Genomic DNA, 12105 nt, shown 5'->3' on the forward strand with positions numbered 1-12105 from the left:
TTTTCAGGTCCAAAAAAAATGTAACTCAACATTTAACTACTACCTAGCAGCTTTTTTGCTCCATGGCACAAATAGTTATTTGAAGTTTGACCTCAATGTTCAACCCTAACTTTTTTTTTTCTTTTTTGGCTCTAACTTGGTCATAATTTAAACCAGAACAGACAGTTTGAGGGGGTTGCAGCCGTTGTAAACTCCTGTGGATGTTGTACGAGTCCGTGGTAGCCAGCATCCTCGTTTACACCGTGGTGTGCTGGGGGGAGCAGCACATCCATGAAGGACACATCCAGGCTGGACAAACTGATCAGGTGGGCTGGCTCTGTGGTTGGCATAAAGCTGGACTCTCTGGTGACGGTGGTAGAGAAGATAACACTGGACAAACTGCTGGACATTATGTACAATGCCAGTCATATTCTGCACACCTTCATCAACACCCAGAGGAGCCTCTTCAGCCACAGACTGCTCCTTCCCAAGTGCAGGACCAACAGACTGAAAAACTCCTTTGGTCCTCAGGCCATCAGACTGTACAACTTCTCACACAGGAGGAGGAGGAGTAACAGGAAGACAGAGAACGGGAAGGAGAGGAACAGTAGTAGCCAGTAAACCAGAAGTGAGCAGTATGTCTGGTATTTATATTTGTGTATTTACATTTTCCAAATATTTTTTTTACTTTCACTTTTGATACCTTGTGTGCTGCTATACAATGCTGCTGGAACCTCAGATTCCCTGAGGGAGTCTTCCCAAGGGATCAGTAAAGTTCAATCTAATCTAATATGCAAAGCTGAAGGTCCCCTGGACCAGGACTGTGACGTGCACATGCACACGGTCACATTTAGATTATGCTACCTGGGAGATTCAGGGCCTGAACACTGTACAACAACAACAGTGTCACTTCTTTAGAATTCTGCAACATGCAGGTTTATTTTTGTTTTCTACATTGATATTTCTGCACCATGAAAATAATAATTTGTTAAAAAAAACCTACCATGTTTTACAAGCAACAGAGGCAGATGTAAAAAATGACACATTTAAGAAGTGCTTTATGTCTGATGACAAATAGAGCGTGAGCCACCACAACACACTGGGACTGATTGACTCTGTCTGTCAATCCGTCTGTCTGTCTGCCTCCATCTGCCTGTTTTTGTGTCTCCATGTCTCTGTCTCAGTCTGTGTATCTCCATCACTGCCTCTCTCTGTCTGTCTGCTTCTGTCTGTGTGTCTTCCTATCATTTCTCTCTGCCTTTGTCTGTTTTCATGTTTGTGTGTCTCTGTGTCAATGTTTGTCTCTCTAAATATTTAACTGAGACACTCAAACATGACACAAAGACAAAAACTTACGAGGTCTGTTAGAAAAGTATCGTACCTTTTTATTTTTTTCAAAAACTATATGGATTTGATTCATATGTTTTTACGTCAGCCAAGCTTGAACCTTCGTGCGCATGCGTGAGTTTTTCCACGCCTGTCGGTTGCGTCATTCACCTGTAGGCAGGCTTTGAGTGAGCACTGCTCCACCCCTCTTGTCGTTCTTTCATTGCGAGGAAATGGCGGAATGATCTGGGCTTTTTTTCCATCAGAATTTTTTCAGAAACTGTTAGAGACTGGCAGCTGGAAACCATTCAAAAAATTTACCTGGCTTTCGGTGAAAATTTTACGGGCTTCACAGAGAATAAGGAGTGTTACTACAGCTTTAAGGACGGCCCACAGTGGCGCATGGCGCGGCGCGCTCCGAGCCACCATCGAGAGGCAGAAACCACCACATCATTTCTAAACGGATGGCTGTGTGGAGCCAGGACCACCGTGTGCAATTTCTCTGGTTATCACAAGAGCTGGACATCAGCCATTTTCCGGCAGACTTCACTTTTAACCAGAGATTTTGTCATGGGAAGCCGCGCGGAGGCTTCGCGCGTCACGACCGATTCGCTGATGAAGCGAGACAAAGGAACACCTCCGTTTCGGAGTGTTAGAGGACAAGTTGGGACAAGCCCAGCTCTCCACAATTTCTCTTATACTCACTCGACTGGTAAGCACTGAAAGCCGAGATAGACATGTCCCAACTTGTCCTCTAACACTCTGAAACGGAGGTGTTCCTTTGTCTCGCTTCATGATCATTGCGCCATTTCCTCGCAATGAAACAACGACGAGAGGGGTGGACCAGTGCTCACTCAAAGCCTGCCTACAGGCGAATGATGCAACCGACAGGCGTGGAAAAACTCACGCATGCGCACGAAGGTTCAAGCTTGGCTGACGTAAAACATATGAATCAAATCCATATAGTTTTTGAAAAAATAAAAAGGTACGATACTTTTCTAACAGACCTCGTATTTCCATCTTTTCCAGGATCCTTGTGTGATGTCATCAAGTCTTCTTGATTTTTTTACACAGCTGGAAACACTCACTTTGTTCAGAATGTTTTTATTCCCCCAAAAAATGTTTTTTTTCACATGTATCATTTGTGAAAGCTGTAATTTAAGCTGCCGTTTTTTGTGCACATGCTCTGTTTTGTGCACAGATTTCTGAGTGCATGTATGAGTGTCACAACTTACAACTTTGACCAGCTGTGAGATGGAGACCTCAAACTCCACGGTGACCGGGTTGGACACATTCTCCACGGGTCTGATGAACTGGTTGTATCTTCTAAACAGCTTCCTAAACAGTCGATCCTCTGCTTTGGATGAAAAACAGCCTGCTCAGAGGTCACAGGGGTCACAAAGAAAAGAGAAGAACATTAAAGCAATGCAGGATAATGAGGCAGGAACAGAGACCGAATGAATACAACACAATACAGAGTGTGGAAACAATAAATCATGGAAGTATTGGAAAGACAAGTCCAGTTCATTTGATTTGTTCCACACTTTGGTCTGATATAGAATGTGATATACAGTACATCTAGAAAGTATTCACAGAGCTTCACCTTTTCCACATTTTATTATTTTACAGCCTTATTCCAATATGAATGAAATTCATTTTTCCCTTAATATGCTACACACAATACCCCATAATGACAATGTGAAAAAAAATGTGTTTCTTTTAGATTTTTGCAAATTTATTAAAAATAAAAAAAACTAAGAAATCGCCAGTGGTGGGCACAGCTAACCACAAAGTTAGCTTCGATAACTGCTAATCAGCTAACTGAAAAGTTAACTTTTATAACATTAAACTGTTAAACAGAAGCTTTAACTTCTGTTTAAACAGAAGTTAAAGCTTCTTCTAACTGCGAACCGCTAACTTTTGGTACTGACTTGGTACACTGTCTGCAAGCCAGTTTTGAGTTTAAGCACTGCCAAGGTTTCTGAGTAAAATCAAAGGCAATCACAAAACCCAAATGAATAACAAGGCAGAGCTTCAGTCTTTATGCACTCATTTATAAAAAACTAATTCTGGATAGTTTATCAACATTAACGGTAACTCTGTCATTTTTACAAAGTGAAAATATCACACATATCTTTTAAATTAATGTGCTAATTCTGAAGGTTTGAGCTTCAACAGACACACATGCCAAAAGGCACTATGGGCAATTCAAATGAGTCTCTTTCAGTCACCCCCCCAATCAAAATGCATAGAACACTGCCATCTATGGGGTGGGACTGTGAATATTGACCAACACTGGTCGCTATTAGCTGTGAATTACACTTCATAAATAGAATTTTCAGTTTTGCAAATGCCTTTTTTACAAATGAAAAAAAAGACATATTTCCAAATACACATTTATTTGTAAAAACCAACACACACGTTACAGTAGCCAACGATAGGTGCGCCCAGCTTGTGACATCATATTCAAGAAGACTTGAGGCTGTACGTATTGAGCAAAGGGTGTGAATACTTATATACGTGTGTAATGTATATTTTTAAGGAGAGAGAGGGAAAATATAATTTAAGGGGCTTGCATCATTTTAAAATTGCTGGGGCTAGAATGACCGATGTGTGGTGTTATTGTTGTGGATATGATGAGTACGTAATTTGAGTTTATTGATTATTTTAAGATGTCTGTGTTTTGTTGTTCTGCTCACTTTGTTTTGTTTTGGTTTTGCTGTGATAAGTAAAAGTTGCTGAGGTAAAAGGGGTAGGTGTATATAACCTTTGCTTCTAACTACACCTGTTCGGTTGCATGGGCTGACTGGCTGAGAAATCAGTTTTGTTTTGTTTTATTTTGTTTTGTTTTATTTTATTGCAAAGTACCGAATAAACTTGAACTTGAACTTAATGCAACCAAGTATAAAAATACAACAGAGTATAAAAATTTCAAAGTTAGTCATTGTTGAATTTTTTGATCAAATAATAATAATAATAATAATAATAATAATAATAACAATAACAATAATAATAATAATAATTTTCATTGTTTCTAGCAAAAGCTCATCAGAATATGATACAGAACTATGGGGTTGCAAACAAGTTATATCCCTACTATGCATTGAATGACTAAACTGTACTTATCAGCCGCAGACATCTGAGTCAGATCTAATCGAGTGAGATCATATTGCAACTCATTTTAACCAAGCCTGATGCAGCATCTCATCATTTTGATGGAATGTCACATCCAGAAGTCCTTTTGTGTTTGAGGAATTAATGTTTCATAATACTTGGTGACACATCTATAGGCTTCACACAAACTGAACTGAGGAAAAAGACTCTTTTAGATCATTAGACTCAAAGGCCTTGTTGAAATGTTTCTTTGTTGCATGTGGCAGCACAGTGATGACAGTGATGTTTGAGCTTTTGTTTGTTTTAGTAACCTTGGTTCTCTTCCATTTCAGTTCTGTTACCAACATGTTGATCAGGATTCTCAATCACCTGGGTCAATGTGTGTGGAAGCTGTGTCTTGTTTTGGTCTTCAGGATGTTTTGTCACTCACTAAAGTGGATTCTTCAGTATAAACTGGTTATAACCCCCGAGAGTGGGTGTGTCTATACCTAACTAAGCGTGGTTGTTAAGTTGAACAGAGTGGACACTGACATTATTGCCTTAAAGAGCCCTCAAGGTCTCGTGACCCTCAGTGATGTTGGGTTAGATCCCTTTCATGGACATGTGAAGAGATTTGGTCTCATAAGAACTTCTTCCTCAGTTGGCTGAAAGATCTGCATAGAAAAACCAACAATTCACAAGATTCAACAGTTGACGTTAAAAATAAGGACAAAGAACTCCAACGCACAACATATGTTACATTAACTTACAAAAGTCCAACCCTTGTGAGTGGTTAAAGTATCACTTGAGACATTTTGTAGGGTTTCCACATTGGTTAATTGTATATAAGTGATGAAATGTCTTGAAGGCTAAAACCAGAACTGCAGTTGCTTTTGATTCAGCTTGCAGATAAATTACTGACAGGGTTCCACAACAAGAATGACACAGAGACATAAAAGCTCATTACTCCATACAGGTGTTGAAATACAGCCCTGCATTGTCTGCATCGTGACACCTGGGTAACTGATCAAGTAAGGGATGACCTGTTGGGTTGAAATATGGTGGGGACCTTATGCACCCACTGGCCACTATGGGAACCATGAGGGCCCAACAGGAATCCTGAGCACAAGATGACTAATGGAGCTCCGGTGAAACAAGAGGTCCTCAAAGGCAGATCAGGTGGAGGAGGTAATGGCTTGGAACCCAACGGCTGTGAAAGCAGATCAAGACTGCAGCAGGTCCTCAGACTGTGATTGTCTGGGATTTCTCAGCCATATGACCATGCTAAAGATCTGTCAAGGACAGCGTGTTTGTCGGTGTGTAACAGCATTCCCACGTTAAACAAACCAACACACAGGAGTCTCTAGATTGAGCCTGGATGTAGAATTCCATCTGGGAATAGATAAAGAGACTATCTTCCTCACCACCGAGGGATTGCCATGACTCCATACAGGACATGAACAACATCCATCTTCATTTTTGGTCAATGTTTAAGTATATAGAGTTAATGTTTTGCAACATTTGATCTGTATTTTCAGTGTTTCTTCATTATATTCAGTAATTTGTGTTTGTGCATGTCACGCCTACAGAATTACTCAAGTTGTCCCCAAAGAGAAACAAAACAGTAACCAGGACACAACCTTAGGTTACACCTCAGGAGAGACCACCATAAAGAAGATACATAAAACAGTCTACTGTGAATGTGGTACATTTTCTTTGTGAAAAAACAATTCACAGATGTCTTCTTATGAAGAAGTGAAAGAAAAGTTTGAGAAGAGTACCACTTTGAGGCCCCCAGGATCAAAGTAATTAGAGCTAATTTCAGTAGAACTATAGATTGTATCCAAGAATAGAATCTCTTTGAAGCTCTAGTGACAATTCCAAATGTAGATAAATCACAGTGACAAGCATGTCTTCATCACGCCTTACCATTAAACGGTAAATATAGATAGCAGGGTGCGGGAAGCTTCACACTGAATGAGAACATGATTTATCATCATTTACTTAAATTTAGGCATCCGAGAGTCTTGTTTGGCAAGACTGCTGCCTAACTGCTGTGAGAAGTCTTATTTACAAATGATCACAGACGGAACCTCCAGGCCCAAAGCGCATCAGCGTGCATGCAGCTGAAAACTGCATGATCAGGAGTTTGCACACCGTGAGCAGAACGAGGCCACACCATACGTTTGAAAGTTTTTTTAAAGCTATGATGTGAGTTGTGTTGGAATTTATACTGAAGGTTGAAGACTGTTTGCATCACTCCTCCTCCCATCACACAAGCACACACACACACACACACACACACACACACACACACACACACACACACACACACACACACACACACACAGCAGATTACAATTTCATGAACTTGTCTAACAAGTTGTTATTTATTTAATTATTCATGTATGTGTTGTCCAGTTGGATTACAAGACACCTTTAGCATTTTAAAACACTAACTGGTGTTCTACTGTAGGTTGAATGTATCACAATAACAATTATAAAAAGGTTACTACAGCAATTAAAGCTCAGTCGAATTACGATTATCACATCACATCAGACAAACTACATTTAGTTTCTTATGTCATTTTCTTGCTGTCGTGTTTGCAGGTGCTGCCATTTAAACTCCCTAAGAAGGTGATAAATGGGATCAAACATCTTAAAGCATCTGCGTCATGTGCAGGAGGTGATCTGTTCTTTCTAAAAGATCATGACAGATCAAATTCTTCTCCAGTATTCAACTATCAGCATTGAAAATGCTGAATATAATGACACGACTTCTGTGAATATGTTTTTGATGGTTGTCTCCTGCGCAAACATTTTCAAAGCCTGGACAGATGGATGGACAGACGGACAGATGGATGAAAAACTGTGAAATTCCTCACAGTTTCAGATTTTGAAAATGATCAATCAGTCGTCTCCCTTTGAGTATCTCCAATTGAATTAGAGTTGTCACATATTGTATTCTCAGCCTTTTTTTTTATATTTAATGGTCATATTGTGCAAAATGCACATAATTATGGTTTTCAAACAATAATGTTTCCCTAGCATGCCTGCAAACTTGTTGAAAATGAGAAAAGTCCATCCTCTTCCTCTTTTTGCCTCCTCCACCTTTCAGAGCATGTCCTATCAGCCCTCCTCCTCCATAAGTACCCCATAATGACAATGTGAAAAAGGTTTATTTGAGATTTTTGCAAAATTAATACAAATAAAAAAAAAAAGATATCACATGTACATAAGTATTCATTGGCTAGACCCAAATTTTCCATCAAAATTTTGTCAATTAGTAATAAAAAACTTTTTCCACAATATCATAAATTATTTTAAAATGTTCTAGCCCCACCCCTTTATTTAGATTTGCTCCACAGTACTACAGTATCCATTCCAGACAGAAAATCTGTGAAAACAGTTTCTCAGTACCAACAACAAGACACATTAAAATATCCAGACTCTGCCCTTTTTTGGACGCAACCCAAAATATCACCAAATCTAGGTCAGAGATAACATTTCCCCCAATAGTTCATTCATTTTTTAAGTTATTCTGCTAAAAAATGGACACCAACAAGCAGAAAAAAATCCATCTCCCTGACAGAAACACAAAAGGAATAAAAATAAATAAATAAAAGGCAGTGAGATGAGACACAAGTCATTCTGAAGAACTTCGTAGAACTTTCATCACCTTCCAGACATCAGCGGTGCCTTGATCTGCCCCGATGTTGTTTTTTTTTTTTTTACCCCTTTTTTAGTTAAAAATACTCTGACTTCAGTCATTTGACTAAAACATTCCAATCTGAGAGGAAAATCTCTTAATTAAAGTGGACTTCTTTTGAAACGTCCTTGAAACCCAGATGATGCTGCTGACCCTAATACATCAAGATCCTTTACTCAAAGGCGAACGATAAGCGTCTTCACGCAGACTTTGACACCAGAAAGCCAGCTGATGGTGAACTCTCAGTGACAGCTCTTCTGGGAGAATGAAAAGATGATGAAAAACATCATGACAGAGGAGAGGAGAGGACGGACTGGAGACAAACTGGAGGCAAAGCCTTCTTAAAATGTCACTCGGCAGATTATGTGAAACCAGACTTCATAGCCTTCTGTTAGGCAGCTGCCTCGCATGAGTAAAAGCTATTTTAAGCACATTTTAAGGACAGCACCGTATACGTGGCACCTTATCGTGACGTGAAGGAAAGAGAATAAATAAACACCCACTTTGGGCTCAGGCCGCCGCTTTGAGGTGGCGTCGCTGGGAGATTTTGATCACTGGCTGCGTGCAAGGACACAATGATCCAACGGCAGCTTCAGGATGAGCTGCAGTTACTTTCACGGCCTGGACAAATGTAGCGTGACGTGATGTTCAGCAAAAATCAGAGGCTCCCACCAGGACAAAGGATGAGCAGAAACATCCGAACAAACCTGCTGCATGTCCCAAAATCCCCCTGTGGACATCGAGGTTAAGTGCACGTTAGGGTGAGGGCGACCTTCACTGCTTCACTGAGTGAAGAAATGACTGGGAGTACAACCGAAAAACAACCAGAACTGGAGTTGATGTTATTTGTTTTTTGACCGCCCGACTGTTCATGGTCTCACACACGGGTGTCAGAGTGCTTTGAACCAAGGATCATCTGGTCACACAGATACACACATTGACCCGTTCACACACACACTCACATCAGTTTCCTGCCATCTAAGATGCTCAATTTGCTTACCAGGAGATACTTGGGGATTAAAGAACTTTTCCAGATATGTCCTCTGTTCTCAATCCCACCACTTTAACATCCAGACTATCACGTCCCTTTGCTTTATGTTGTCATAAAGCACCTTGGTTACTTGAAAGGTGCCACAAAAATAAAAGGAAGGAAAGGAAGAAGGAAGGAAAGAAGGAAGAAGGAAGGAAAGAAGATGGGAAGGGAGGAATAGAGGTAGGAAGGGAGGCAGAGAGGAAGAACAGGAGGACAGAAGGAAGGAAGGAAGGAAGGAAGGAAGGAAGGAAGGAAGGAAGGAAGGAAGGAAGGAAGGAAGGAAGGAAGGAAGGAAGGAAGGAAGGAAGGAAGGAAGAGAGCAATATTGGTAGGAAAGAAGGAAAATGTGAGGGAAGGAAGGAAGGAAGGAAGGAAGGAAGGAAGGAAGGAAGGAAGGAAGGAAGGAAGGAAGGAAGGAAGGAAGGAAGGAAGGAAGGAAGGAAGGAAGGAAGGAAGGCAGGTCATTTTAATTAAAAGATTTTTTAAAAAAAGCTTGAAGCAAAACAAAATAAATCTGACTGTCACGGTTTCTTCTTCTGAGATTAAAAATCAGATTTGTTGTGCACACGTCTGGTGACTCAATCAGCCTCTTTGATCAAAACAGGATCCGGCGCCCACTCGCCTCCTTTCATCCACATGTGACACAGTCATCCTGCTCATAAATTATCACACCATCTTTCCAATTACTCGTCTATAGATCTCAATCTGGAATTTCCATCGGTTTATCATTCCAGGATTAACGGTCAGTTAAAAAAGTTAAAGTTCAGCAGGAATCCAGGCAAGGAAGAGATGAGCCGGTTCCAGGAAATCTCCAGAACTACTCAGCACGAGAGGTCAAATGTATTAAGAGGTTCAGTGGTCAGCAAAACTCCTGTGGTGGGGAAGTGAGAGAGGAAAGAGAGAAATTGAAAAAGAGGAGGAGAAAAAGAAGTGAAGGATGAATAATGAGTGAAGAAGGAAGAGTGTGTTTTATCAGCTGTTTGAGAGGATATAAGAGAGCCATTAAGGGCTCATTCTCCTATGAGGGAGAAATGCTTTTAAAGGACAGAGACAGAGAGGTGGGGGAGATAAAGAGGAAGAGGGAGGGAGAGAGAGAGAGAGAGAGAGAGAGAGGGAGGGAGGGAGAGACAAAGAGGGAGAGAGAGAGAGGGGGGAGACTAAACCAAATTATAAGAAAATGAAAAGAAAACTACACATTGGAAAAAAATCAACCAAAACCCAGAGTACATTGGAATGCTGTTTGTCCCTAAACAGACAGAACTCTGTGTCAGAATACCTGAGCACTGTGACCAACTCAAAGCTCAGGAAATCCTTGACCATGAACAGACTCAGTGAGCACAGCCTCACCGTGGAGAAAGGCCACCACAGACAGACCTGGCTCACCAGAGAGGACAGACTGAGCACCCACTGCTCACAACACCAGGTGGAGAGCAAGCTGCACTTCCTGACCACCTGCCAGCTGGACCAAGACATCAGAAACATGAACAGACACACAGATCACAAACACCCAAACAGACTCTGACAGCACGACCAACATCGACAAACTTCACTATCTGCTGGCTGAAGTACAACAATGTACAAACACAGCAGCAAGGTTTGTGAGCCGCTGTGACACGACAAGAAGGAGAAACGCACATACAGTAGTGTTCAGAATAACAATAGTGCTATGTGACTAAAAAGATTAATCCAGGTTTTGAGTATATTTCTTATTGTTACATGGGAAACAAGGCACCAGCAGATTCAGTAGATTCTCACAAATCCAACAAGACCAAGCATTCATGATATGCACACTCTTAAGGAATTGGGCTATTAGTAAAAAAAAGTAGAAAAGGGGGTGTTCACAATAATAGTAGTGTGGCATTCAGTCAGTGAGTTCGTCAATTTTGTGGAACAAACAGGTGTGAATCAGGTGTCCCCTATTTAAGGATTAAGCCAGCACCTGTTGAACATGCTTTTCTCTTTGAAAGCCTGAGGAAAATGGGACGTTCAAGACACTGTTCAGAAGAACAGCGTAGTTTGATTAAAAAGTTGATTGGAGGGGGGAAAACTTATACACAGGTCCAAAAAAGTATAGGCTGTTCATCTACAGTGATCTCCAATGATTTAAAATGGACAAAAAAAAAAAAAAAAACAGACGTGTGGAAGAAAATGGAAAACAACCATCAAAATGGATAGAATAACCAGAATGGCAAAGGCTCACCCATTGATCAGCTCCAGGATGATCAAAGACAGTCTGGAGTTACCTGTAAGTGCTGTGACAGTTAGAAGACGCCTGTGTGAAGCTAATTTATTTGCAAGAATACCCCGCAAAGTCCCTCTGTTAAATAAAAGACATGTGCAGAAGAGGTTACAATTTGCCAAAGAACACATCAACTGGCCTAAAGAGAAATGGAGGAATATTTTGTGGACTGATGAGAGTAAAATTGTTCTTTTTGGGTCCAAGGGCCGCAGACATTTTGTGAGACGACCCCCAAACTCTGAATTCAAGCCACAGTTCACAGTGAAGACAGTGAAGCATGGTGGTGCAAGCATCATGATATGGGCATGTTTCTCCTACTATGGTGTTGGGCCTATATATCGCATACCAGGTATCATGGATCAGTTTGGATATGTCAAAATACTTGAAGAGGTCATGTTGCCTTATGCTGAAGAGGACATGCCCTTGAAATGGGTGTTTCAACAAGACAATAACCCCAAGCACACTAGTAAACGAACAAAATCTTGGTTCCAAACCAACAAAATTAATGCCTCGCAGATGTGAAGAAATCATGAAAAACTGTGGTTATACAACTAAATACTAGTTTAGTGATTCACAGGATTGCTAAAAAAGCAGTTTGAACATAACAGTTTTGAGTTTGTAGCATCAACAGCAGATGCTACTATTATTGTGAACACCCCCTTTTCTACTTTTTTTTTTACTAATAGCCCAATTTCATAGCCTTAAGAGTGTGCATATCATGAATGC

General features: G+C 40.6%; 1 protein-coding gene across 1 annotated transcript in view; it reads right to left on the minus strand.

The window, feature by feature from the left end:
• chrna6 (cholinergic receptor, nicotinic, alpha 6) overlaps nucleotides 1-12105 on the minus strand; it is a 49784-nt gene that overhangs the window by 23702 nt on the left and 13977 nt on the right. Inside the window, exon 2 of the mRNA XM_034188583.1 lies at nucleotides 2541-2680. Coding sequence (XP_034044474.1) covers nucleotides 2541-2680 — 140 coding nt within the window. The remainder of the gene's footprint in view (nucleotides 1-2540; nucleotides 2681-12105) is intronic.

The sequence above is a fragment of the Thalassophryne amazonica genome, chromosome 15, assembly GCF_902500255.1.
Source record: "Thalassophryne amazonica chromosome 15, fThaAma1.1, whole genome shotgun sequence".
Taxonomy (NCBI): domain Eukaryota; kingdom Metazoa; phylum Chordata; class Actinopteri; order Batrachoidiformes; family Batrachoididae; genus Thalassophryne; species Thalassophryne amazonica.